This window comes from Arabidopsis lyrata (assembly GCF_000004255.2).
Source record: "Arabidopsis lyrata subsp. lyrata unplaced genomic scaffold ARALYscaffold_6, whole genome shotgun sequence".
Lineage (NCBI taxonomy): Eukaryota > Viridiplantae > Streptophyta > Magnoliopsida > Brassicales > Brassicaceae > Arabidopsis > Arabidopsis lyrata.
This window is the reverse complement of record NW_003302550.1, coordinates 3,716,769-3,744,265: the sequence shown is the minus strand read 5'-3', so window position 1 is coordinate 3,744,265 and position 27,497 is coordinate 3,716,769. Positions and strand designations below refer to the sequence as shown.

The window sequence follows — 27,497 nt, the reverse complement described above, 5'->3', positions numbered from 1 at the left end:
CGTTAAGAAAACAAAGAAGCTGAAAAGACCCGATCAAAGTAATTAGAGGTGAAAGGTTTCATCCCAATCTGTACACACGTCACAAAACCACTATATTATTAATCTCTTGGAACCCAAGGATCAAAACCTTTCCTTTTTAGGGTTTTAGATAAGTAAAAGAGAGATTGGTGAACAAGAAATCGATTAATAATCCTTTTAGCTCATGAGTTTCGGAGTCGCTTTTCAGCAGCCTTCGCTGTCTTGTTCTGTGGTTCAAGGACCAATGCGTGCCTGAAATCTGCAGAGATGATAAACCATATATTACGCTCCAATACCGTACCGGAGAGAGTACTTTCTAATAAGATTTTGACAATAAATTACAATCTCAGAGTAGTTTAATCATACCTGCAGCAGCTTCTTTGTACCGGACAAGTGATTCTCTGGCAGTCCCTCGTCTCAAATATGCCTTCACATTCTGTAGAAACAATAACTATTAGAATCAAAGCTTCCAATTTCTTTCAAGTCTATGAATAATAAGTTCTTGTGTATAGTTTGAGTGATTGAGTGATAATGAAACTGAACCTAAGACCAAATCCAAAAATAACAACTTAATAGTTTTGATCCAGCTCAAGTGGTTTACTTATACACAAAACCATGTGAAAACTCAATGTAACAAAACTAACTATGCAGGATGGAGAAATAAGGACGGTAATCAAGTTTTCACCTTCTTATCGATCAACATGGCCTCTGTACAATCTTGTTCGGCTTGTTGGAAGCTATAAACAATTCTCAGATCAGAAAAGCATAATAAATTATCTTCAGATCAGAATGAAAGATATGAGGAGAACAATTACCAGCCAAGTTCCAAGAAAGCTGCAGCTCTATTGCAAAAGTAAGTAGCATTTGCTCCATTTAATTTTATAGCTTCAGTATAAAAGTTTACTGCTTTATTCCATTGTCGCCCCTTGTATGCAGCATTGCCCTGGAATTACATTTATCCACTGTAACTTTCTTCCAAAATAAATCATTCCACCTCAAATACCATATGGATCAGAACCAAATAGACTAGCTGTCAAACTCAAAGAGATAGTTTTACCTTTTCCTTCATAACTTCAGAAGCCTCCATATTACCATTGGTGTCAGACACTGGAGCTAAGTTGGATGCAAGTTTGGCTTGGTCTTGAAGGGATGCATATACATCGAGGATTGTATCGAGAAGGAACTTATCACCTCCATAGTAAGTAAGAAACGACACGGATATTGGACGATCACCATGTTGCCCTAAAGGAATTGTAACCTGTAGAATATGTATATATTTGTGTCATGACTACAGACTGAAGAGTAATAAAAAGGCAACAAGAATGTCCTCCAACCATTGAAAGAGAAAGAGGAGATGGAGATATACCTGACAACATCCAGACATGCTAGCAATGCTGGAGAGTGCGTAAGTTCGATCAAGAAACTCATTCAAAGAGTTCTTGTTCTTTGTGTTAAGCTTTGGAGGGGGATCAGCGACTGTGGGGATTACCAGAATTCCATCTTCCTAGTAATAAGATACCGATCTATAGTTAATCACAATACCATAGAACTACAAAGAAGCCGCAAAAATGAAATTGAATAATACAACCTCTTCAAATTTCTGTCTTTCGGTGGCAAAATGTCCTCAGAGTGGCTTTGAAAAATTTTAAATTTCCAAAAGTCGAAGTTTACCTTTAGAAGGCTTTGAATTGTGGCCCGCATCTCAGTTTTCACTCTGTAGAGTGATTTAATGCTCTCGTTTCTGCTCTTCAGAGCTGTAACAACATCATTGGAAAATCTTGGCCCTAGAAACGATTTGCATGTTTGCGACCATTCTTCATGATTTGTTTTGAACTCATGCCTGGTTAAAAGAAAAACCTTTTTATTTCAGTAAATGCATAAATACAATTTAAGATGAAAATAGTTATCTCCATCAAAGAGAGAATAACAACAATCTTTTATTGCACCCGTTGAAAAGTAAATAGAGAGAAAATAGTATTGATGCAGTGAAAATTTCAAGAAGTTCAAAAAGTGTGAGCTTTTTAAATACCTTTGTATTGCCAACATCACAGATGAAAGAGCCTTCAAAGTTGATGCAGAATTTTGGGATTTTCCAGATTGCTCACAGAATTCCGCAAGACTTGGTACATTTGAAGCGACATATTGGCCAACGTTAACATGTTTTGGAGTCTGGTCTGCATGAGCCAGTGGTCAAGAGACATAAGATATGAATCTGGAGAAGGGCAAAGAGAAGGAAGGAATACAGATACAAACTTACAGCCAGATAGATTTTCGATTGCCTTTCTGACAACGTGCACCGACTTTTGCTTAGGAATGTCAGAGAGCTCGAACAAATCATCAGCAAAGATTAAAGATCTTTGCCTTCTATGTGCTACTGCACTCAGGTTTAGCAAGGCATGTCCGACTTGACACAAAACGGATGGGTCACTGGCAAACCATCCTACAGAACAAATCAAAGAATTCAATAATAAGGAAGGCAAACACCTAGAGTAACATTTACCATTGCAATCACCAAAAAAGAGGAAAGGGATTTGACAAGTACAAGGATTCTCTGTATGATTCAATATAAAAACACTAAAAACTTTCAATCGATGAAAGTAATAATTTGCTAAACATTGTTTAATAAAGGGAAGGGAATGTAATGTACCAACAGTCTCTAGGCTCTGAGAATTGGGCAAAACTCCAACAGAAGAAACAGTCCCCTGAGATGGTCGAAAACCGAGAATACCACAAAAGGCTGCTGGGATTCTAACACCGCCAGTGGTATCAATCCCTGCAAATCAAGCATATTTTGATAAGCACAAAGAACCATACGTAGACCAAGAAAACACATTACCAAGAGAAAAGGAAGAGATTAACAATACCAAGTGAAAAGTCAACGAGTTCAGCCCCAACAGAAACTGCTGAGCCACTGGAACATCCTCCAGGAACATTAGATGGCATCAATGGATTAATAGGAGTGCCATAGTGCTTGTTTTCTCCAATAATCCTGTAAAGTTCACATTCAAAACCCAAACTTTTTTCAAACCAACTACCGAAAAGTCATTTCATATGAAGAATGATAGGGAATGGAGAGATACCCAAAACCCAGCTCATCCATGATAGTCTTGCCAACACAAGTAGCTCCATTTTTCAAGAGAGTTGTGACAACCACAGCAGTTTTCTCAGCAGCCTCGTGAGTCTTCTTCCATTGTGGACTACCAAATCCTGTGATATAATCCTTAACATCGAACCTGTCAAATACCCCAAAATAATAAATTTCTTCATTCATTGCACACGACTTCGTCTAAGTAAGTCAAAATTTCAATTGAACCACAAAAGTTTTAAACTTTTTAAGATAGATCATTATATGATTCGATCTTTCGAAACTGAAAATAAAGTTTTGATTATTGAGAGAGAGAGAGAGATACATACGCGTCGGATATGGAGAAGGTAAGAGCAGAGAGAGATTGTTTAGCTGCAGGAGGAGGCGGCGGAGGGAATGGAAGAAGCTCAAAACGATCTAAGAAAGCACCAAAGTCTTCTTCTCTAAGGGCTTTAATCCGCCGCTTCCGGGTCTCCGCCAGAATCACAATCCCAGCCACCGTCACGCCGATCACCACCCAAACCTTGGGATTCGAGGCATTGCTTTGAATCAAAGTAAGCGTATTCGACATAACGCGATCTCACGAGAAGGAACGAGAAAGAGAGAGACAAGGGTTTTAGGAGGGTTTAAGAGAGGAAAGGGGAAAGAAAAAGAGAGAGAGAGAGAGAGAGTATTTGGAAGAAGCAAGCACATATGCTATCGTGCGCGGTGTGTTTTAACCTTTTTTTAATTACGAGTTATGACTTGGTGAGCCGTGAACTCGAGTCCGTCTGCCCAAGGCGAATCTTCTTTTTTGATTGATTAATAATCGTCTTACGAAATTGATAAAGAAAATAAAAAATAGTGAGTTAAGAAAAATGGGAATTTTAATCTTAATGAGTTTATTACTCGTTTTGATTTAGCTTTACGATTTTTAATCTCTTTTGTTGGCCATTTATTTTCTTAATGAACTTTTCCACTGTGGAAAATTAGAGTTTAATATAATAATGATGTATTAAAAATTAATGAAAAATAATGAGTTTAATATAATATAATAATGAGTCAAGCCACTCAAAACCCTTAATATAATAATGAAAAAATTAAAAAATATATTGCTATAATTTATTTGTTAAGTTTCCATATTCTGTAGCCTTGCCCGTCAATCCAATTTTATCTTCAGTTTATAGGAAAATCCAAGTTAAGTTTTTTTTTTTTTACTTTAATGGCTTACAAAGCCAAATTTGGTAGATAGAATGGCATGTCAACCAGGATGTATAACCTTAAAAAGTTAGCTCAATACCATACTACCATTCGAATTTAAACTATACCAATATATAAATTCTATAACAATATGATTGATGTATGAGTTTGACCAAAAAAAAAATTGATGTATGAATTCTAGTAAACAGCTAATAAAGAGAAGAATATTGAATTTCTTATTGCTTCTCAAATCTTTGTGGGTGTGGACGGATACAAATATGTACACCAGAGTAATCCAACACTTGGCTATTATAATATTAGCCGAGAAAAAGCCAAATGATACATAACAACCAAAAAAAACTACTTCCTCTGTTTCGTTTTAGTTGTCGTTTAGAATTTTTTCACACAAATTAAGAAAAGCATTAAATTTTCTGTTCTACCCTTTATTAATATATCTTATAAATTTTTTCATTGGCCAAAACATTAAAACAATAAAATAATACTAGAATTTTTACCAAACATTTGCATTGAAAACCTAAAACGATAACTAAAACGAAACGGAAGGAATATATATTATATAAATGAAAAATAGAAAAAAAACCTTGAAGACGAAAGGAGAATGATAGTGCATGTTCTATTCCAATCCAAAGTAATAAATTAAACGGTAAATATCAACTATTATATTTACAGAGAAGAAATAAAGTTAGAAAGTAAAAGAAGAAAAATGAATACGAGTCAGAATGTAAAATCAAGGAGAAATAGACATCATCAATGTGTCATCGTTCAAAAGAGAGTCAATGTCAATAAACTCGTCTTCTTCACAGTTGACTTCATCTTCTTCTTTATTGTTTATAGATGCACTTGATGAAGCCTGCAACAACAATTTATCACAAGATTGTTCAACAAAATTAAATGATAAACTGATGATATGCATATCTATGTTATGGGTCTTTGATACCTCATTTTCACGGAAGCCCTCGACAACCGTTAGGAGTCTACGGTATTGATCCCGTGCTTCTGGGTATTGAACCATTGACTTCACCCGAGTCAGAGCCTTCTCAAGCCTTTCCTCTGTTTGTTTTCTTCCCTCTTTAAGATAATCATACTCATCTTCCTGTGGGATTGTGGGACATATAGCTGATACAGGCGGTTCCGGTTCCACGGTTTTGGCGACTGCATTGCGCTTAAACCCTCTCAAGCCATTACCTTTGCGTCTCCAACGCAAAATGATTTTTTCGAGTAATCCCACAGACCAGATGACTGTTCGGTATTGTTTCCGGACCTGATGTCCTCTCACATGAGCCTAAAGGTAAATGTAATATGATTCCAGCAATGAGAAACCAGACAAAAGACTTATGGAAAGAAATAAAGGCGGAGAAAAAAACCAATGAAAGGCAAACCTGAATTTTAACGATTCTTTGTCGGATTAAAAGAAACTCTTTCCTCTTCTTCCAACCACGATATTTCTTCTGGATATGGGTGGCAGCAGAACTAAGAGAAACATCACCCTGTCCTAGATTCTTAGTTTTCAAAGTTGCAAAAGAAACAGCTAACTTATCAGAGATATCAATCTTGTCATCATCGCCGATATCAGACAGCTGTTTCCGCTGGAATGATTGCATCCTGAATACTTGATGGAGACGATCAGCCGCTTGTGTAGCATTACGAACAGCGGTAAGTGAATCCTTTAAGGAAAGTTTTTCTGGTACATCGCCATAGCTCATAGGAGCAGCGGTTCGCTCAGAGACTGTTTGAACAGCTTTTGCTCCAGAAGAGTTGGCAGGGCTATTTTCCTTTGAGTCCACTGTTAGCTTTTCAAGATAACTAGTTAAGGAAGACTCTGCAAGAAAACCCGAAATTCCCCTGTGTCCATTTGCGTAAGCCAAATCAGCTGCTGTTTTACCCAATGGAAGCTCTGGAGATGGATCCGTCAATGCCCCAGCATCAGCACCTAGAGAGACAAGCACAGCGACAGTTTCCTCCCTATAGTTAACAGGAAAAGGAGTTAGTTTGATATGGCAATGTTGACCAAGTAATAGAATTGAAGAAGCATAAATGTGAGCATCTTAAACGAAATGCAAAATCTCAAATCATAATTTTAAGATCAAAGAAAATTGATGAAATGTGAGATAGAGGTCCATACCTGCCACTAAACGCAGCCCAATGAAGGGCAGACCAGCCATTGGCATCACGGAAGTTAATGTTAACTCCCGCTGCTAGCATCGGTTTAATGGCCCAGTCATACCCAAGCGCTGCAACAAAGTGTAAAATACCCTGTCCATCTTCATCCAGTATGTTTGGACCTTTGCCCTCTTCAGTCACTTTATGGATGAGCCATATATATAGTTCTTCTTCAGACTGTTCCCTGAAAAGCTGTTCTTTTGGTTCTTGTTTGGTTGAATCTCTCTGATATGTCCCTGGAAGGAGATACTCTTTCTCCTCCTTTAGTGACATAATTTTACTGATTTTTCTTCGTTTCTCCCCAACACCTTTAAATATATGATGTTCGTGAACAAAATTTCTGTGAGCAAGCATCTTCTCAAACCGCAACTGAAGTGATGCTTCATTTGTATAGGTACCATAAACATCAGTAGCATCAATTTTTTGTGTAGAACCAGAAAGGAAATCAAATTCTCGTACTTCACTGCAAGCAAATCTGTTGGAACATGTAACATAAAAGGGCACGTGACCAGCTGTATGCGGTGGAGCATGACAGCAAAGAACGCCGTCTACTAAAATCTCAGCAGGAACCTCCACTTCACCAAACATGCATGACCAGTTATATTTTGTTACTTCTTGCGGACTAAGCAGAAATGTCCCAATAACCATGACCTGCAGATAGAGTGATACATGAAAAAGAACTTAGTCACAACAACAAAACAAATGAAAACAGAGTGCTAAAAGAGATCAGCAAAACGGAAAAAGCATTACTAATAAAAATAATGAGAAAGCAGGATCATCAGAATGAAACTGCTGCATGAAATTCAACAAGAGATTTCAAACTCTACTAACCAGTTGAAAATATAGCACAAAATATTTTGCAATTGCTTCAAAGTCTTAACCGAAAAGATCATTCGGAAGATGGATCAACAAAACTTAACCATCTGAACAGAATGGTACATCACCAAACCATTTTTCCAAATATGTACAGTGAAGTTACCTCAACTTCTGCGTCAGTCTGTGCGCATTTTGGCCAAAAATCAACTATGGTGAAACGCTGATCCTCAGAGAGAGAAGGGCTCAAGGAGATCCCGGCTGCTGCAGTTTCACATTCAACAGTGGTCCATGCAATATCTCCACGTGAAGACTGCATCTGCAAATCCTCCATCTCGCCAAGTTCTTTACTAGCCCACCGAGAAAAACTATCGACTTTTTTCAAACTCTCTTCGCTTCTTAACAATGATTTCTTTACAGGTATAAATTCAGATTCCATACTTGAAGGAGGAGCTTGATAACTAATTCCAAAAGGTTGCTGATTTTCACTGCCAAGGAGACTGGAAAATGTCTCAAAATTATATTGTGCATTTTGCTCAAATAACGCCAGATCAGTGTCATCAGCCATTCCAGGATGTGAAAACAGATCCATGTGCCCTTTTGGTAATGGTAGGTCATCCTGAACTGGAATCTACAGAGATGAGTATTTCGAAATCAGAGCACTTCAAAACAAATCTTCATGATAATAATCATGCGAGCTTAAATAAATAACTTTACAATATATAGAGGGGAAGGAGCCATTTAACAAAAGTAGGTATTCGATGTCTTTCATCTTCTTATCTGAGGTCAAGGTAAAACTGATTCAGGCATAGAATGCACCTTTTCAGAGTAAGTACCGACAGATAAATTCAACTTCAACCAACTAGCTTTACAATACGTCAATGACAGAAATATCAACCCTGAGAAAATTGCTAATAAAGACATGTAAAACATACATAAATCTAATTTAGCTCCGAAGTATGCTATGCTATGACATCATAACACATTTCTATGCTTTTTCTTCACAATACATCTCTCCCATTTGTATAATTCTTAACATCCATGGACGCTTCTTTCTATACTTTCACTAATAATATCTATGCATAGCTCTTTAATAAATAATTATAATACGCATGCGTACACTACCTGCCAATTTAATTGAGTTTGAAGAGGATTTCTGATATGCTCTGCCTTTAACCGCCCACCTTTGTCTGTATTTTCTTCCACAAGCATTGAGTCAGTATTAGAAGGCTGCATCTGAGTCAACAAATTATTACAATAAGGTTGATCATGGTATCTCGTCACTGAATTCCCAATGGCATCCCAAGCTCGAACATCAACTAATCTCTGGGAATCACTTTCTCTGACTCTGTTCCCATGAACCTGTGAAACATTACGCATGCCAGGAGCTGGTGTCCAACCATAGCGATTTCCTAAACAGGAAAACAAAGGCCTTCTTAACAAAAATGCAGACAGTAAACCAGAAAGAGAGGTGAGTACCAAAGCAGAGCTCTGATAGTAAGAATTTAATATGCTAACATCCTGCTTCTCTCTTATTTGAGAAGTACCAGTTTGAGGTTCAGAAGATGCTCGTAAGACGGAACTTGCTTGATGACTATCCCCTGCACCAAAACTGATATAAGGTGGTGTTGAAAATTACACACACAGCCAAGAGCATGTAATGATATGTAAATCATCACACCTCACAAAGTAGGATGAAAATCGATGATTCTTTCGTGGAAAGAACTATATTTTAAAACAAAAGATACCAAAGTACCAAACATACAAAATAATAGAAAAAGAATACCGGTATCAGCATCTTCACATAATGATGACAATGTGCTAGTTGGGCTTGCCGTTGAATCAATATTCACTGAAGCTGTGCCATTTACAGAATTTGAATTGTTTTCTTTCATTCCTATACTGGTCCGGTTGCCCTGTATAATTAACAATATAAAATAAACTTACGAACAATTATCAGTAGAAAACTACACTACAAAAGATAATTTTAATGTTAAATGATGGAGTAATAGCACAGACAGGACGAGTTATACCTTAACCTCCAAGTAGTGTACGAAAACGATATGCATCAAATCTCTGTAACAATACAAGCATAAAACAGAGTATATAAGAACAAAACTGAAAACACACTCAAGAAGCAAAGTCAACTCGTACAAGGGAATTTGAAAGATTGCATGGAAATAGTGACCCAGTTGGTATTTTCATGTTCCACACTTAACCCACGAAGGCCTCAGATATCCAAAGGAAAACAAAGACAAAGTAGCAACTAAAACCCAATGAGATGAGGTTTCTCTATAATAGCACCTTCAAAATTATGATCATAAACACTATTTTTTTCCGTCCAATCTAGAAGGTCAGTATACACACAGAACAAAAAAAAACTGAAATGTGCACAAACTCAGACTCACTGTTCAAGCATCCAGTAGCAACGTCTCTGAAAATTCTCGTTGCCTTCCCCATGTGCATAGTAACAATGTAGCACATCTACGCTTCCTACCTATATAATGTTACTCTAAAAAAATTAGATACATTACATTATCAACTAGTTTTTTACAAATCCAGAAGTAGAACCAAGTAACAGGTTCCATGATTGGAAAACACTAAACTATTTAGGAGACACTAAAGAAAATTCTAACCTTGAGCTTCTCATGAGCTTCTTTTACGGTTTTGCCATCCTTCTTCTTCCTCCAGTTATGTCCGTCTTTCCTAAAATATCTCAGCACCTTCCTATCAAAAAGAAAGAGTGACCCACCTATATGGGTGGGGAGATAATGTCAGTTTACAGGGAAAAGATATTTTGAAAACTAAAGATTGTTGTCACTAAAAAGCGGTGTAACAAAAAGTCTACTTCTTCTTCGAAACAAAACAAAGGATGAATTAGAGCAGTGCAAGTATAATTTGAAGCCAGTACATGTGGAACTTTATAAATGCAAAAAGTTTGACTGCTATGCATAAATAAAATTCATCATAATCCTAGTAGTATTCAATAATGGAAGACAAAGTGACCATTCATGCACCCAATAACTTTATAAGATATAAATTGCAACAGGAAACAAGGGAACTTGGACACAAACATACTGGCGGGTCGGGTGGGAGACTCTGATGCTATATGAAACTTGTGATAGTTCTGAAGAATTTCACAAATCTCAGCAGGCCTAAGCCACCTGTGTTGAGCTTCTGACAGCAACTGTTCCATATCTGCGAATTCATAGAAGTAAAAGCAAAACATGTATTACTCCTAACACTTTGTGGACTCTGAGTAAAATAATCTCCCAAACTAAACAACCGCTAAAACTATTATGCTACCACTACAAAATATGAACATCCCCAATGTAACAGAGCAATTCAGCCTTACCGCAGAAATTTCAATTGAAAATGAAATAAATACATTATTTCATCGCAAGATCAAGCAGACAAACAAAAAAATTCGAGAAACATGTGGAACAACAACACCAGTAAGAAACTGAAGTGAGCTAAGTTCCTCTCTAATGGAAGGGAAGGACAAGGGATAGATTCCTTCGCCTACCAAATATCGAAGCTAGATAAACAAAAAGATGGCAACATAAACGTAATCTAAGCTACCACAGGAACCAAAGAAACAGTGAAGAAGGAAAAGAGAAAGAGACCTAATTGAGGAGGACTAATAAAGCCAAAAGATCCGCGATCCACCATAGAAGAATAAACCCAAAAAACAACCAAAAGAGATCTCAAGCTTTCGTAATCACAAAGAGAGAATCAACGAACCCTAACCGATCTGAGTATGCATGAACTAAGAAGCTTATAATCCTGTTTCCTTGGTTTCGGGCTATATCCAGGTGTGAAAACGATAGCGATTTTTTTCCTTTTTTTTTAATCTCTTATTGGAGCGAGACCGAGAGAAGAAGAGAACCCGAAATAAATATCGCTTTGTTTATAAACACTGAAACTGGCCCACGTAACCACCAATAAAACTTCGACACGTATACATATCAGATTTGTCTGGCCCATCAAGTCCTCTTTTTTTTTTTTAGGCAATCAAGTCAAGTTCTTATTATTAAGTTTTTTTCTTATTCAAAATTGATGTCAAATGTCTTTTCCCTCTCTTTCTCCCGGCGGTGGAGATTTATAGTCGAGATCTAAGTCTATCAGATCCATCATAGATGACCATCGATGAAGCCAAGTGAATACCAATCATCATCATCATCATCATCATCATTGTAACATTTAAACATTAGACACTTTCATGAGATACGCAGTGGGGACTAGCCTTTCCTTTGTGGTTTCGAGTCTAGGCTTCAGACTCGTTATCACAGGTTCCTAAATCATAGCGCAAAAAGGATATCTATGGAACGAGGTGATATTCGGGGAACCACGAAATTCCCTGAAATCAATATAGGCTCAGCTTTTTCCTCTACTTGCTCTATAGATTGGAGTAGTCAAATACTCAGATAATTCTTCACAACAATGCAAAAACATCAACGCAACATACAAATTTGAATCTATGGACACGAAAAGAAACTACGTTTAAAAGAAGAAAGAAGATGCTCAGACCATGTATGTCATACCGACCTGCATCAGATGCGACTGAGGCACACTCAAATTTGCAATCCCTCTCCTGCAGTTTTTCCTCAGGAATGTGTAGAAGTAGTTTATGACTAACTTCTTGATGAACCATGAATCTTTTCTTGCTCTGATATCGCCATGCCCGAGAAGATACACCACCCCTGATTCTTTCGCTTTGTGTATGAACGATAACTCTCTCTCCAGGCTTTGCTCGGCTTCAGATACAGAGGAGTCAGATGATGCGTCAAAGGGATGGTGGTTTGTGTGACCAGATGAAGCGTTCATTTCCATGATCGGTTTGTTTAAGTCTCTGTACTCAGAGAGAAGGGGGACGCCCATTGAGTACATGCTTCCGTTGGGGCCAATTACGACTCTAGAACCTGCAAAATCTTCCTCTGAGTCTGAATCATCGTTCCCGTCGCTCTCCAAGGAACGTTCTTGAGCTTCTCTTCGGATGAACTTCTCGAGGCTCTCGATCAGTAGCTGCTCAAATGCTTGGTGGTTCTCCTTTCTTGCGTCCTTATAACCATACCTTCAGCACATATAACACCAGGAGTGTTTATATTCGATTCGATTGTTCAGAAACGAAATGGAACAGAATGAAAGAGATAATATGTTTTTGTGGGCTAAATTGGAATCTACAGTGGCTCTAAGACGTACTTCTCTATGTAATACAAAAAGAGAGAAGGAAATATCAGATCTCCAGACTTGAGTAAGAATCTCTACGTAAAGTCTAATCTAATCCTATATGAACCATGAAAATTTGAGCAGTGAAAGGGAAAAAAGACCAACCTGGCAATGCAACGGAATAAGTGATAGCTTTTGGTGCAGACACGTCTGAAGAGGAACCTCTCATTCTGTGGTACAACTGGAACCGGGACATATTTTATGCAGACGAAAATGACCATGGAATGGATTGCAGGAAGTGTAGTCAGAAAATGGCCAAATATTGCCGGTACTCCCTTCACTAACTCATTGTACAGCAAACCAATACCAGGAGCTCTTATTGTTCCCAGGTTGCACCCAAGTTCTCTCATTAAATCCATTGACAGCTTTTGTTCGACTTCTGTTTCATACCTGAGCTTACTTCCATAGTTCCAAATATACATTATACCAAACATGATTACGGCAAAGACCAATATTATCCAGCTTCCATCCCCAACACTCGCTATGACTGATGAGAAAAAGACTAATTCCACTCCGAGAAAAACTACCAGAAACGCAATCACGATTACGATGTTTATCTGCCATATAAGAAGCATGATTAACGTCACTAGAATTGTAGTTGTCATCATCACTCCAAGCTCAGCCATCCCTGGGAAATCGAAAAAAAAAATCAAAACGGGGGAAGCATATCGGATCACCGAAGCTAGACAAGGGAAACAGAGAAAACAACTATTACCATATGCATTTCCAATCTCATCGATACTTGAGATTGAGCAGACGACGACCAGGCAGACGGCAAGCAGGAACCAGTTTAGGACAGGTATATAAATCTGACCCATAAATTTTCGAGAAGTGTGAATAATTTTGAGACGAGGGAAACAACCCAGAGCTGTTGACTGTTTAATACATGAAAATGTCGCAGTCGTCATTGTGCGACTGGCAATCAGAGCCGCAATGTTGGCTATAAAAAGGACTGGCCAGAATGCAGTACCTACAGAACAGTATGATGAATTAATAACTTCGCACCACAAGAACAGCCTTTGCAGGGAAATCAAAGTGGTTTCGTTTGCCAAAGAGGCATGTATATTACTGATTGAAGGAAGAAGCTGAAATTTACCTGGAACAGATGAAAAGAAAGCTTGACTAGCATCCGCATGATTCTCCATCAAGTATGCAGCTTGTCCCATATAACCCAACATGAGGCACGGCAGGACAAGACACACAAATGTAAGCTGCGGAAAACCACTACGAAATAAATTAAAGTTGCAGAAAATTAGAGCAAAAAAGTAGCATACAAAAAGAAAAAGGTAAACATCAGCCGCCAAAGGCCATTCTACTCTTCATTTACCTGGACTGATCGAACAGAAAAGTAGCAAAGGTCTGCAAATAATGCCTCTGAGCCTGAAAGATAAAGATTATATAACATGAACAATTAAAAAAGAAAGTATCACAATATCAGGCGGATTATTCAGCATAAAAAGGCTTACTCGGTTCTGTTAGCTTTTGCTACAAGAGTAATCTAGTTCATTTTCTAATGAAATTTAAGCATCCAGCAAAAGTGAGAAAATTACCTGTAGCACAAAGAATGCAACCTCCAAGTGCATACCAAGCATTTATAGAGTTCCTCTTGAAGAAGTAATAGATGTGGACAGGGTTGAATGCTCTGAAAACACTGCTATCGTATTTGATTAGGTTGTAAATGCCAATACCAGCAAGGCAACAGAACCATATAAGCAAGGCAGGACCTACTACTAGTCCCATCTTACTCGTCCCATATTTTTGTAGACTAAAGAGGATCACCAGAAATGCAACTGAAATCATCACCACTTGATCTGCAAAGAAGAAACAAGAGAAAGCTGAACAATAGCAAAAAATACAATGAAAAAAATAAAGAGCTAGCACCAAACAAATTCAAAGTTAATAACAAAATCATCTGCATTACCTTGCTCAACTACATCAACTCCGACCTTAAGTCCACCAACAGCTGACATTACTGCATTATGCAAATCAAGTAATTCAGATAAGTCCATATGGTAGTAGAAACCCCCTGTTCAATAAAACAAAATCATGCCTATGAACATACTTAGAAGAGGATATTTAAGAACCTGACATTGCAGGAGTTACAACCCCATCGGCAATCACCATGGAAGTTCCAGCAAGAACTAGCACGAGGAGAATTTTCTTCAGAATTAATGAATTCTCAAGTTTTTCTTTCAATTTCAATGATCTCTCAAGCTCAGGGCAAGGCACCTTCAGTCTAAAACTTGAAATTCGGGTGTCTGAGCGAAGTTGATTTGGGATAAGACTAATCTTGGCATGACGAGAGATTAATGAGTATAACGCAAAGGTCCCACCTGAATAACATAAGTAATCAAAGCAGTTGGCACCGTATGTATGTACAGAGAAGATTCAAAGCAAGACTATGATTAGGAGATCAGAATAGCCTAAATCATACCTTCACCATCATCATTTGCCCATAGAACAACAAGAACATATTTAATAAGGGGGACCAAAAGTAAGGTGTATAAGACTAGTGACAGTGCTCCAATGACATCTTCTTTTCCTTGGACAGGTGATTTACTGAACATTACACTGAACGTATACAATGGACTGGTTCCTACATCTCCAAAGACAACCCCTAGTGTCTGAAATGCAAGCAAGACTTTCCTCCCAACGGTCAAGTCCTAGCAAAGTAAAAACACACAAATAGAAGTTCGATTAACTATGCAGAGAAAAGTACTGGCTCACAAAAACAAGTCATAGATCTTAGATCTAAGATCATCCATCATTCTTTATCTGCAGAACTTGCAAAACGTAGTAGCCGTAATTAAGCTTTGGAATTAGAAAACACATATCCACTGCTCCCAGACTGTGCATCCAGGACACAACCATAATAGTTTTATGAGCCCATCTCCATCACTGAAACTTGGAAGAATCGCATACTAGCTAGTCACAAAGCAATCCTGATTCCTATTTATAATCCATAATCTCCACATAATGCTAAAATAATTTCCACTTGATCTCTTATGGTACTTCCCTATTCAGTTGTCCTTTCTAGTTCGTATCCGAGCTCTGGCAAAAACAGCTAAAAATGACTATACTATTTAAGATACCTAAGAAGACAGTCATCATGCCAGTCCATGGCTATATATGTTGATATGAAATGCAGTAATACAGGAAACTATCAATCACCTCGTAATCATTTCTCGGAGCACCAGGAACTTCAAGCGCTTCCACGTCGAAGGAATCAACACGTGGACCAGTACGGATCAGGCGATGCTCTGGTATCTCGTCCTCATCGGATTCGAGACCAGTACCGTCGAATCCATCATTATCATCGTCAACGCCGATCTCGGAATCATCATCGTCTTGAATAACCCATCGAGACTCGATAGAATCCATGGATGCCATATCTCCAAGACCACCACCTGAGCTATCGATCTCTTCTTTTTCCGAACCTTCCAAACTGCTTTCCTCAGCCATTTTCAGAACCCTTCGATTGCAATTAAGGCTATAAAGATTCGCAGGATCGATCAAAAGAGAAGAATCGTAGAACTAGAGTTCCGCATCCGATCAAAATTTCTCAGGAGCTCAAAGAGATTTCTCAACTAGATGTCTTGTTTATTCCCTGCCGATTCATGCCGATGTTCTCAATCTCTGCTTTACCAGTTTCGCTGCTGAACCAGTCTAATACAAAAGCTGACATGTTTTGTACCGGAAGTCTGAACCGGTTAGATTGTGTGTTATTGGTCAACGTTTAGTTTGAGCCTTTCTTACTTAATACTGTGAGGAATACTGATAACCTCTGTTTCATATTTTCGTTTCCTTTCTTCACAGCTGATTTTGTTCGTACAATGATGAGATTTTGTTTATAGTTTATAACCAAATTTACCTTCATATCTATAATTTTCTCAACTATAAATCCAAATATATTTATATAAACTCATGTATATGTGCTAACTTTTTCAAACTGAAAAAGAAACATGTCTAACAAGGGAAATATTTCAAGACCTTCTGTGTTGGTTAAAAGTACAGACAAAAGAAAATTAGACTTCCTCAGTAGCAACTTCAGAAACCACCTCTTCATATTCCTTAGTCTCTTCGTCGTACTTGTACCTGCACGCATATTTTGTAATCAAACAGATAAGTGGAAGTAAAGTGAGAATCGGATCCGGAATTTGAAGTCATTTCTCTTGACATACATACGATGATTACAAGACAAAACACATGAACAAAGAGATTAGTAATGGCTTTTCAAAGTACTAAACTCATGCTAAGTAAATTTTACCATTTTCCGGTTGTTGCCGAGCAGTAAAGTCCAGTGTTAGGGTCATAATAGTAACCAAGGCTACTGCTGTAGTAGTACCTGCAAAACCATTTAGAATACTTTTAGATAAATATATATGAGACTCATAAACATGATACTTAATGAATATTGCTAGCAACACAATACTTCAGACAAAAACCTGACTGATGCAACAAGAGAGCCAGAGAGGAGTGTATATACAAACATACCCTGAAGACTCATCAAACACATAATCAGAATTGAGCTGAGTGCCCGAGATGGAGCCAGACGGTAGTAGATCAGAGGAAGGTTCAGGAGCATCCTCATCATCGCCAAACATATCACAAGATTCTGAATTGGCAGTCCCATTTCCTTTCGCTTGAGCTAGTCTCTCATATCCTTCTAAAAAGACCAACATAGAGAAGAAGAATGTGAAAAGTAAAGCCAATTGTTCCCTAATGTTGTGAAAAAAGGTAATATCACAAAGCAGAGGTGTCTTAGCTACATCAACAGCTGATATTAAAAAAAGCATTAGAATCTCTAACCTGCTTCACGTTGGAAAACTTCTTGCTCCTCATGATAAACATCTTCAATACATAAAAAAGAGGAACAAATAATTAACAGATGGAGGACATCATATTTGTTGTCACAGTAGCATAAGTAATTAGAGACTTACTGTAGTCACCGTTCTCGATAAGCTTGTCCGCATCCTCAGTAAGCTGATCAAATATAAGCTTTGTCTCAGATGTCATCTTCTCCTTGCGATTATTCGAATTCCCTTTCAACCTCCTTAAAGCTCGCAGGACCTGTAAAATGAACCCGATTTGTTTTACGTGTTTGAAGTATGTATAACCAACAATGCTATATTAAGGTGATATTTTTAACTAATACAATCCATGTTTCATGTTTGAAACAAAAACTTGTCAAAACCCAGAATGAGTCTCACCGTTTCTCCTGGTTCAAGGACATTAGCAATGCGCCTCTTTCTGACTCCAATTTCATCTTGAGAAAGATCATCCGCTACTTTTTCGTTCCCACTATCTTCATCCTTCTCAGTATCATTTGCAGCAGATCGTCCCATATACATCGGATTTTTTTCAATACTGTCAAGCCATGCATCCTGAAAGAATGCACATAAAATGTAAGACAATCAACAAAATATCTTGGACCTAAACTTTACAATGAAAGTTGTTTACTTCGCACCTTGACTTCCTTTTCTCTAACATATTCTACAAAGTTCCCATCAGCATCAAAGTAACCTTCTTCTTTCTCTCTGTCCAGACTAAAAGCTTCAATTTGGATCCCATCTTCTGTGCGATTCCCATCATCCTACAATGAAATAAATCACATCAGCATAACTCTTATTGCAAACAAACATCATTGACGTCTGGAAATAGACACAATTAGCTTCCAAGAACAGTTAACAAACAAAGAAGGATTGTAGAAATCCTACCTCATAAGTCTCCTGAGCCGCATCAATATCGTCATTATCGTTTTCGATAAAGAGATTAGCAGTATTCTGATTGCGAATATGTGCACGCTCCTTAGCAGCATCACGGGCTTTGCGGCGGGCTACAGCTTCTTCCTCTAAGAGCTGTTCACCTTTCGACTTTTTACCCTTTGGAAACCGTACTCGCTTTTCGCTGCCAGAGAGAATCCTCCATTAAAAGATAACCAAACAACTTGTCCATAATCCACATTATAGCGTATGCACAGAAACTCAAGTTGTAACTGAGACAAATATCAAAACCGATTAATAATCCCAAGTTCAAGACAATCATATGTTCCGCATTCAATTTCAGGTTCAATGTCTAACTCTAGCAAAATTCAGGAGATGAGAGAATCAGAGGGAAGATAAAAGAGCTACTAATTCAATTTTTCCTACACTAAAACTGAATCACGAAAAGAAAAAACACGTATCGTCAGGCTTAGCAGAACAAAATTGGAAATTAGGGTTTTCGAAAAAGATTGAAAACTTACGGAGGTTGCTTATTGGAATCTTCATCTTCTAAGAAGGATCGTTTAAGGTTCTTCCTCGACGAACTCTCTGCCATTGGAGCAGCTTGATTAGACGAGAACAACGACGATTTGTAGATTTCCAGGCGGTGTTAATCGGCGTCGAGGAGAAATAAGACGAAAGCTTAAACACTCGCCGACGTATACAAAACGGGCCCTGTTATTGGGCCGAATAATGGGCCTTAAAAAAGCGCGCACATTAGCTGTTTGTACTATCGTCTGGGCCTTAAAATAACGGTTGGAACTTGTTTGTACTATCGTCTGTTTCCTTTACATTACCGGTTTACTTTTTCCCAATGGTTACGCTAAAACGTCGCCGTTTTGATACATCAAACAAAGGCCCTAATTTATATGTTTTCTTTCTCTAAACCGGTGATCATCCTCATTCTCTCAAGCTTCGCCGTCATTGAACAACGATCGCCGATCAGTCTTGGAGTCGCAGGTCAGCTTCTAATTCGTAATTCTCTGAATTTCGTTTGAAGATATTAATCGAATACTCGTAACTAAATGTTCTTCTGGGTTTTTTTTTTTTTTGGTCGAAGTGTTTGAATTTAATCGCAATGGAGCAGAAACCACCAGTACGAAAGGTTTGTGTTTGCTATCATCATTACCTTGTAATGTTAGATAAAATATTTGGCTCTGCTAAAGTTTCGTTTTTGAGTTCTTCTGCAGATGAAATTTGCCCCAAAAGCTCCCCCAAAACGTGTGCCAAAACCTGAAGTTAAACCGTAAGCAACACTAATGACTGATCTGATTAACATAAACAGACGTGTTCTTTGGTAAATTTGCTTCTGAAACTTTTGAATTTTGAATGCAGTGAAGTAGTTGAGAATGATAGTAATAGTGCACAAGCCTTGGAATTGCTACGCAGAGTTAATGTAAGCTTTTTATCGTTGAGTGAAATTGTGTGTTGCTCTTGTTTCTTACTTTCTCAGTTCTCTTTAATTTTGATTTTTGTTTGCCTTAGGAAAGATCATTGCGCAAGCCAAAAGCGGACAAGAAAGGTAGTGTCTTTAACTTGAAACTCAGACTCTTATCTTACTCTGTTTGCTATGTTATCTAGTTGTAAAAAACATCACTTTGATAAACACTGATTGAGTTTTTGGCATGTATTTTATAGTTCCTGCTTCTCGAGTTGCTTGGATGGGGGGAGTGGTGAATTCAACCACATCAAATAAGTACCTCAGTGGATCAAGTACGATTTCTTTTCTATTTAAAACAAAGGCAATTATATTTACAACACATCACAAGCTGATAAGTCGGCGGCGGTGTTGATACATGATGTTTGTTGTGCAGATGGTGCTTATGGATCAACCTCTACTCAGGAGATAGAGTATAAAGAACCATGGGTCGGTAAAACAGTAACTCATTCCTATAGTTATATCTTGAACTCGTATATCGATAATGTTGATGCATAATTAGCTCTTGGATTGTCTCACAGGATTACTACAGCTATTACCCGATCACACTTCCAATGAGGAGACCGTATGCAGGCGATCCAGGTATTCATATATTTGCTTGAGAAGAAAAAGAAACATCTTTGTGAGAACGGATTCTTGATTACCATTTAAGATGATACTCATTCTTGCAGAGGTTCTTGACGTGGAGGAGTTTATGCAGGCTGCAGGAAATCATGAAGATTCACTTAACACAGCTGCTAATCTTGGTCTAATGGTTAGTGACATTACAAATAAAAATTCGATAACCAAAACTCACACACAAACTCTAGAAACTCTATAGTTACATATTGTGGATTACTTGTTGGCAGGAAGATAGTGGAGAACAGAAAATGCTTTTTATGAGGTTACCTTCTGTTCCTTTGGCATCAACACCAACAGAAAACCGTGAAACAAAGCCAAATATCAGAGGCCCCGTTCAGAAGACTGTTGATTTAAAAGCCTTGCCAGAAGGTTTCATGGGCAAACTACTAGTCTACAAAAGTGGTGCTGTCAAGATGAAACTGGGTGAAGTGCTTTACGATGTGAGTGACTTCTCATACCCGTATTTTTCATCCTTTTAGTAGCATTTCGAATATCGTAGAACCAGCACAACACTAGGCCAATATCTAGTAAGTGTCTTGAATCCATGTTTAACCTAAGTAAAATTGATTCTAGTATACGTCAGTTTGGTTTGGACCTGGTTTCAGTTCTCCGAATACAGAAAAAGTTTAATTGTAGTAAAAGTCTAATTCAGATTTGGAATGGGGTGTAGGTAAGCCCGGGGTTGAAGAGCGAGTTTGCACAAGATGTAATGGTGGTTAACACAGAGCAGAAGAATTGCTGTCTGGTTGGAGATGTGTACAAGCATGCAGTTTTGACTCCTGATATTGATTCAATCTTGAAAAATATCGAAAATATTTGATATTCTTTAACTATTTTTGTTACATCAATTTTGTTTTCATTCTTTTATTCGAAAGAACTCATAGTTTTGACATTGAGAAAGAAAGAAAAAAAGAGTTTTGGTTTACTTTCGATAACAATAACACGCATGTGGTTTCAACATTTGAAGTTTGAACCAATCCCTTAAAATCTCCAATACAATGAGAAACTGACCCACTGAATAATTGTATGCAAAATGATAAAACTTGTTTCCTATATTTAATAATTAGTCTTTAGACATATAAACCCAAGATAGTTAAAAATAAAATCTTGACATGTGAACTTTTGTTTTTTTGGTATGAATGGTAAGTTTTATACCATTTTTAGATTTTTGACAGAAGGTTACAGCAGGAGCAAAGTTTGAATACAAATCCTTCTACTTTAAGAAAAGCGTTTTAGGAAATTACATTTTTATTTTTTGTTTTCTTCTGTATTCTTCTAACAAATCTAATCATTTTGGTAACAACGTTAATTTCGATGATAAAAAACTTTTAATATTTTGACCAAAAAAAAGAAGAAAAAAGCTCTAAATATAGGATAAAATCCAAATAAAAATGAGCAAGAATCTTACAGTGAAAAGAACCAAAAATTACGCGTTACACATGACGTGTACACAAAGACGACGTCGTCTCTATGACTTAAAACCCATATTTAAACACAGCACATTTCACTCATTTTACCACAACTCTCATTCTCTTCTCTCTCGATTCTTAAGCAGTAACCAAAACAGAGAAACAAAAAAAATGGCTTTCTTCTCCACCGCGACATCTCTTCTCCTCCTCGTTCTCTCTGTTTCCTCTCCTTATGTTCATGGAAACATTGTACCAGCCGACGAGTGTGACACCATTAATTATACCCTGTTGCCATGTTTACCTTTTATAACGATCGGGGGTCCGGCGGATACACCCTCAGCTTCATGCTGCTCCAGTCTCCAGACTATTCTCGGTACGAAACCGGAATGTCTATGCAAAGGGTTGAAGAACCCACCTTTGGGAATCAAACTCAACGTTACTAGATCTACTACTCTCCCCGTTGTTTGTAAACTTAATGCTCCTCCGGCGTCAGCTTGTGATGCATGTTAGATTTCTCCTTCATATCTCTGTTTTTCTTCTTGATTTTTATGGATTATGATCCTTACGATAAATCAGATTATGGTTTAATTTCTTCTGTAGATATATATATGATTATCTGGTTAATAGAGATTTTTTTTTTTTTTTTGGTTGCAGTGGCTCCTGCTAGTCCTCCTGCTGCTACTCCTCCTACTGCTAATGGGCAAGGTATTTGTCTTTCTTTTTGTTGATTCATTCTTAATCACTTATTGATATGTTTAATCTGCTTTTTATCATGCCATCTAAAATATCTTTTTTGTTAAGGGAAATGGAATTTTTTTGGACTTCTTGCTTGAATCAAGTTTTGGTTGGCGTTATAACAAAGCAGGGGAATTGTAAAAGTCAATTGTCTTCATAATAAAAATTTAGTCTTTTTTCGTCTTAAGATAATTTCAATTTCATGTGTATCATGTGACCATCAAGACAAAATAAAATATTAAAGCTTGTGTGGATGTGATCTCTATGTAATGTGCCATGATCATGTAATATGAGAAGAGCTTTTGTCAAAATCTCCATTTTGTTAAGTTTGATATATAGTTGTGTGATTTATCTCCTTCTTCTCCCTCTCAAAAGCTTTTAAGGTGTGTCAGACTTGGTTTTGTGTTTTTGACTCTTGTCTTGTTATGTTTGTGTGACAGCTCCAGTTACTTCTGCTGGATGGGGATCAGGATGGGGACCATCCTCTGCTCCAGCTCCAAGCCCTTCTAAAGGAAATTCATTGATCCCAATCTCTGGCTTTTCCTTTGTAATCAGTACCGCATTGGCCATGTTGTTCCCCCGTATCTAAAACCCGACAGCCCTAACCTTCTAGTCGAGAGTTAGACCGTAGCTTATCATTAGTTATGATGTTTCAATAATTCCATTAAGACGTATCATCTTTCCATTAAGAATTGTTTTTTTTTTAATTTCTGTTTTGTCACACACATTGTTTAACTTTTATTATTTGAGTTGACTGGTGGCTATTTCTAGATTTTGTTTTATTGAATCATAATGAGCCATTAAACCATCTAAAACAAAGCTCTAAATCGAATTATATGAATAAAATAAAATAAAAAATTATTTGCGACAAATTCTCCATGCATGTTAAGGAGTATGGCCATTGGGTTTGGTTAAAAGAAAATGTCAAAACGTGGCTAATCACACTGGATATATAGATATCCAATTTTCATAAGCCTCACAAACTGTGAAATCGTTCGTTCCATGCTGAGAATTAGGCAAAATATCCAAGATTTGCATATAATTCTTAAAGATCAAAATCATTGAATCTCGAACATAAATTCATATAATCTGGTTTAGATTCTAAACCGGCCATACATTGAAAATTTGTAGTTCAAATCTAGTAGCGAGTCATCTAAAAATGGTTGGGTTCCATTCGGTTAAATTTCAAGAAATTATTCCATTTATGTGTTTCCTATAATATATTCGATATTTTTAATGCCTACTGTGGCCTGTTACGGTATAAGATTTCTTACTCAATATGTAAAACCTTACAAATTTCCTTCCTTAATATGGCTTTATTTTTAAGAATATAATGATTTGAAACGTTAATTTATAAGAATATATGTAATAAATGGTTGACCATAAAAAAAACATCTGAAAATGACTGCCAACATATAAAAAACTAAAATTTATTACATCCTCTGTCTGAGATTTTATGGTGAGAAGAACAATCATGGAGTTCAAGCTCAACGTTCCAAATACAATCGTTAAAACACTACAGACTATAGTCTTCTTTCTCTTTGTTCTTCTTACATTCCAAATCGCGGAAGCCAAGATTCACCACCACACTTTCAAGGTATTGATTGTACAAAGTTTTATTTTGACGATATTAAGAGAGAGAGAAATGGATAAAAAATCTGATTATGCCATCGATTTTATCTTATACAGATAAAGTCGAAAGCTTACACACGACTTTGTAATACCAAAAAGATATTGACGGTGAATGGAGAATTTCCCGGACCAACGTTAAAAGCCTACCGTGGAGATAAGCTCGTCGTCAATGTCATCAACAACGCAACTTACAACATTACCCTCCATTGGTAAGTAGTTGATTTCATATTGACTAATGTTTATAAGATGTAAAGAAACATGTTTTAAGTGTTTAACATTTTAGGCACGGAGCAAGACAAATCAGGAATCCATGGTCGGACGGACCCGAATATGTGACTCAATGTCCGGTCCGACCAGGAGAGAGCTATGTATATAAAATCGATCTTACGGTCGAAGAAGGAACGATTTGGTGGCATGCGCATAGCCAATGGGCACGTGCCACCGTCCATGGAGCTTTTATTGTCTACCCCAAACTTGGCTCATCTTATCCTTTTCCTAAGCCTCACCGTGAAATCCCTCTCATTTTAGGTACAGTACTGACACTACTTGGTTGATGAGATTAGCACATTTATATCATTTTATCATTTTTGGATACGAAAAAAACTGAACTCGGATTGGATTAAAATTGTTATGGTGTAACATTACGTGACAATTGACAGGTGAATGGTGGGAGAAGGAAAACATAATGCATATACCAGGAAAAGCTAATAAAACCGGAGGTGAACCAGCCATCTCTGACGCATATACCATAAACGGACAACCCGGTTATCTATACCCCTGCTCTAAACCAGGTAAGTCTCTTCCAAGTTTAACACAAGCTCAAATCTTAATATCTTAATTATAATCAAAAATTCATATTTTTCTTTATAATTCCGCAACAGAAACATTCAAAATAACGGTGGTGCGTGGCCGTCGATACCTTCTTCGGATTATCAACGCCGTGATGGACGAAGAACTCTTCTTTGCAATCGCAAACCACACCTTAACCGTTGTAGCCAAAGACGGTCTCTACTTAAAACATTTCAAAACCAATTACCTAATGATCACTCCGGGACAATCCATGGACGTCCTCCTCCATGCGAACCAACGGTCCAACCATTACTTTGTGGCGGCTAGAGCTTACTCCTCTGCAGTTGGTGCCGGTTTTGACAAAACCACCACCACAGCCATCTTAAAATACAAAGGTGTTTCTTTAAACCGGGGTAAACCGATTCTACCCTATCTGCCTCCTTACAATCGTACCGAGGCATCTACCCGGTTCACTAACCAATTCAGAAGTCTTCGATCTGATCACCGTCCGGTTAACGTCCCGGTTAAAATCGACACCCGTCTTCTCTACGCGATCTCCGTGAACTTGATGAATTGCTCCGACGATAAACCTTGTACCGGTCCGTTCGGGAAGAGATTCTCGTCGAGCATTAACAACATAAGCTTCGTGAACCCATCAGTCGACATTCTCCGAGCTTATTATCGCCACATCGGAGGCGTTTTCCAGGAAGATTTCCCTAGAAATCCGCCGGCGAAATTTAACTACAATTTTGAGAATCTTCCGTTTCCGACGAGGTTCGGGACGAAAGTGGTGGTTCTCGATTATAATTCTAGCGTCGAGCTGATTTTACAGGGGACGAACGTGTTGGCTTCAGATAATCACCCGATTCATCTCCATGGGTATAGCTTCTACGTCGTGGGTTCCGGTTTTGGGAATTTCGATCGTCGGAAAGATCCGTTGAAGTATAACCTAGTTGATCCACCGGAGGAGACCACTGTTGGTGTTCCCCGTAACGGCTGGACCGCCGTCAGATTCGTAGCTAATAATCCAGGTCAGTTCACAGTACTCTACACTTTGTTACGTTTCTCAAACGTTTCATGCAAAAATGATAATAATTTTCATTAGTTATACAAAAGATATTTAAAAAATCTGACGATATACAAAAGATATACAAAAGATATACAAAAGATTTTATATGATTTTATATAAAATCATATATAGAATACTTTGTATATATTTAAAAAAGATATACAAAAGATTTTATATGATTTATGGAATAAAAAAATAATTAAATGGTCGGTTGGAAAATTGAAATTACCAGACAAGTGAGAATAAAATACAATTATGTCATACCTGATTTGAGATTTTGACGATCTTGGTTTGATTTGTTTATGAAGGGGTGTGGTTGTTGCATTGCCATATAGAGAGACATGCCACATGGGGAATGAACACAGTCTTCATAGTGAAAGATGGATCGACTAAATCATCCCGAATTGTCAAGCCTCCTCCTGATCTTCCTTCTTGTTAGTGTTTATGATCCCATTTTTCTGCCATATGAATCAATTGTTGTCCAATAAATTCTTTAGAATCAAGAAAAGTTTAGTTGTTCAATATGTTAAAATTATTATTTACGTTTGGGTGGTCAAGTTTTTGTTTATAAAGTTTTTCAGGTATATTTGGGACGATTTTGTTGTGGTACTAGGATATGACCCGCGGTACACCGCAGGTTAATTATTTGAATTTTTTATTTTTATAAATTGATAAATTTATTGTATATAATATTTTTTGTTGTATACCGCGGGTAACATGCGTTGTATCTAAAATAAAAAATTTTAAGTTGTATTTGTTTTGTTTAGTGTTTAAGATTGTATAATTGCATTTTGATTTGTTATTTATAGGATTTCACCTGTGGTATATTGTCTCGTATTAATATTGACCCAAACCCGTCCATCCATATAATCTAAAATGAAATTAAACATCATTTTGTTATTTTTTTAATAACATTTTTATTTAAATGTCATATAATTCGAGTTAATTTGAAAGTTGCTTTCAAATAGTTTCCATGTATATTTTTAAATTAGTGTATGTTTTTGGACCAACCCGTAAAAACAATTTATAATTGTATCTTAAAATACTAATTAGGATTTCACCCGTGATATACTGTCCCATTTTAGATAATTGTAAAAATTAAAGAAAGATCTGAATGACTCAATTTCGGGTCTGAATAAAATAACGACATGATTAAATGCTCAATTTGTTCTTAAAAATGTTAATATAGATTACACACATATTTTTATTCATCGATTGAGTAATATATGTCCGTTTTAAAAAATTTGAATTGTAACATATGCAGAAAAAAAAAACTAAAATTTACTAACTATTTATATATTTTATAATAATTTAAAATAATATAAATATAAGATCAAATAAAAGTGAAATAAGAATCATATATTTATGTTTAAATTAGGTAGAGAGGTTTTAGGAAATTAGTGCAAATTTGTTATATTAGCATTAAATCATCATATTTGATTTCTTTATCTATAAAAATCGTGGAGAATATACCATAAATAAAGCGTTTAAATATAGTAATTAGTTGAGAAAGTATATATATTTTAGATTTTATTAA

The 27,497-nt window shown here is 37.0% G+C and overlaps 7 protein-coding genes across 11 annotated transcripts; 3 read left to right on the top strand and 4 right to left on the bottom strand.

The window, feature by feature from the left end:
* Nucleotides 1-16: 16 nt before the first annotated feature.
* LOC9307440 (outer envelope protein 64, mitochondrial) lies at nucleotides 17-3,886 on the bottom strand. Its single transcript, XM_021023011.1, has 13 exons — nucleotides 3,433-3,886; nucleotides 3,099-3,251; nucleotides 2,883-3,007; nucleotides 2,666-2,791; nucleotides 2,276-2,458; nucleotides 2,048-2,192; nucleotides 1,690-1,858; nucleotides 1,385-1,522; nucleotides 1,076-1,276; nucleotides 834-961; nucleotides 704-755; nucleotides 385-454; nucleotides 17-277 (listed from the first exon to the last, which is right to left on the bottom strand). The coding sequence occupies exons 1-13, from the start codon at nucleotides 3,672-3,674 to the stop codon at nucleotides 201-203; spliced, it is 1,809 nt and encodes a 602-aa protein (XP_020878670.1). The 5' UTR covers nucleotides 3,675-3,886; the 3' UTR covers nucleotides 17-200.
* Nucleotides 3,887-4,889: 1,003 nt separating this feature from the next.
* LOC9307439 (calmodulin-binding transcription activator 1) lies at nucleotides 4,890-11,154 on the bottom strand. Of its 4 annotated transcripts, XM_021022832.1 has the most exons (13): nucleotides 10,903-11,149; nucleotides 10,355-10,474; nucleotides 9,913-10,028; nucleotides 9,685-9,773; nucleotides 9,310-9,352; nucleotides 9,063-9,192; nucleotides 8,824-8,877; nucleotides 8,402-8,688; nucleotides 7,443-7,907; nucleotides 6,426-7,114; nucleotides 5,683-6,265; nucleotides 5,241-5,585; nucleotides 4,890-5,153 (listed from the first exon to the last, which is right to left on the bottom strand). In XM_021022832.1, the coding sequence occupies exons 1-13, from the start codon at nucleotides 10,946-10,948 to the stop codon at nucleotides 5,031-5,033; spliced, it is 3,090 nt and encodes a 1,029-aa protein (XP_020878491.1). In that variant the 5' UTR covers nucleotides 10,949-11,149; the 3' UTR covers nucleotides 4,890-5,030. The 4 variants fall into 4 exon arrangements, with proteins under 4 accessions (XP_020878491.1, XP_020878489.1, XP_020878488.1 ...); XM_021022830.1 differs by having other exon boundaries at nucleotides 8,402-8,877; nucleotides 11,027-11,154; XM_021022829.1 differs by having other exon boundaries at nucleotides 8,402-8,877; nucleotides 10,903-11,151.
* Nucleotides 11,155-11,648: 494 nt separating this feature from the next.
* Nucleotides 11,649-16,176, bottom strand: LOC9307438 (potassium transporter 7). The gene is made up of 10 exons (XM_021022833.1): nucleotides 15,677-16,176; nucleotides 14,940-15,168; nucleotides 14,590-14,838; nucleotides 14,427-14,477; nucleotides 14,056-14,316; nucleotides 13,833-13,885; nucleotides 13,602-13,716; nucleotides 13,221-13,475; nucleotides 12,611-13,133; nucleotides 11,649-12,350 (listed from the first exon to the last, which is right to left on the bottom strand). Exons 1-10 carry the CDS (start codon nucleotides 15,965-15,967, stop codon nucleotides 11,801-11,803), a joined length of 2,577 nt encoding a protein of 858 aa, XP_020878492.1. The 5' UTR covers nucleotides 15,968-16,176; the 3' UTR covers nucleotides 11,649-11,800.
* A 205-nt stretch (nucleotides 16,177-16,381) lies between these two features.
* LOC9309468 (CD2 antigen cytoplasmic tail-binding protein 2) lies at nucleotides 16,382-18,930 on the bottom strand. Its single transcript, XM_002871321.2, has 9 exons — nucleotides 18,750-18,930; nucleotides 18,223-18,412; nucleotides 17,973-18,098; nucleotides 17,716-17,889; nucleotides 17,446-17,575; nucleotides 17,315-17,356; nucleotides 17,000-17,171; nucleotides 16,773-16,850; nucleotides 16,382-16,600 (listed from the first exon to the last, which is right to left on the bottom strand). The coding sequence occupies exons 1-9, from the start codon at nucleotides 18,821-18,823 to the stop codon at nucleotides 16,531-16,533; spliced, it is 1,056 nt and encodes a 351-aa protein (XP_002871367.1). The 5' UTR covers nucleotides 18,824-18,930; the 3' UTR covers nucleotides 16,382-16,530.
* A 190-nt stretch (nucleotides 18,931-19,120) lies between these two features.
* On the top strand, nucleotides 19,121-21,264 carry LOC9309467. 2 transcript variants are annotated; one of them, XM_002873353.2, is made up of 11 exons: nucleotides 19,121-19,227; nucleotides 19,328-19,372; nucleotides 19,458-19,513; nucleotides 19,603-19,663; nucleotides 19,753-19,789; nucleotides 19,906-19,980; nucleotides 20,082-20,134; nucleotides 20,227-20,287; nucleotides 20,377-20,459; nucleotides 20,554-20,766; nucleotides 20,997-21,264. In XM_002873353.2, the coding sequence occupies exons 2-11, from the start codon at nucleotides 19,346-19,348 to the stop codon at nucleotides 21,144-21,146; spliced, it is 816 nt and encodes a 271-aa protein (XP_002873399.1). In that variant the 5' UTR covers nucleotides 19,121-19,227; nucleotides 19,328-19,345; the 3' UTR covers nucleotides 21,147-21,264. The 2 variants fall into 2 exon arrangements, with proteins under 2 accessions (XP_002873399.1, XP_020878493.1); XM_021022834.1 differs by lacking the exon at nucleotides 19,121-19,227 and having other exon boundaries at nucleotides 19,330-19,372; nucleotides 19,758-19,789.
* A 568-nt stretch (nucleotides 21,265-21,832) lies between these two features.
* LOC9309466 (non-specific lipid-transfer protein-like protein At2g13820) lies at nucleotides 21,833-23,177 on the top strand. Its single transcript, XM_021022835.1, has 3 exons — nucleotides 21,833-22,240; nucleotides 22,390-22,440; nucleotides 22,911-23,177. The coding sequence occupies exons 1-3, from the start codon at nucleotides 21,907-21,909 to the stop codon at nucleotides 23,057-23,059; spliced, it is 534 nt and encodes a 177-aa protein (XP_020878494.1). The 5' UTR covers nucleotides 21,833-21,906; the 3' UTR covers nucleotides 23,060-23,177.
* Nucleotides 23,178-23,595: 418 nt separating this feature from the next.
* On the top strand, nucleotides 23,596-26,533 carry LOC9309465 (laccase-14). Its single transcript, XM_021022836.1, has 6 exons — nucleotides 23,596-24,067; nucleotides 24,160-24,311; nucleotides 24,386-24,630; nucleotides 24,762-24,893; nucleotides 24,984-25,922; nucleotides 26,269-26,533. Exons 1-6 carry the CDS (start codon nucleotides 23,927-23,929, stop codon nucleotides 26,397-26,399), a joined length of 1,740 nt encoding a protein of 579 aa, XP_020878495.1. The 5' UTR covers nucleotides 23,596-23,926; the 3' UTR covers nucleotides 26,400-26,533.
* Nucleotides 26,534-27,497: the final 964 nt, after the last annotated feature.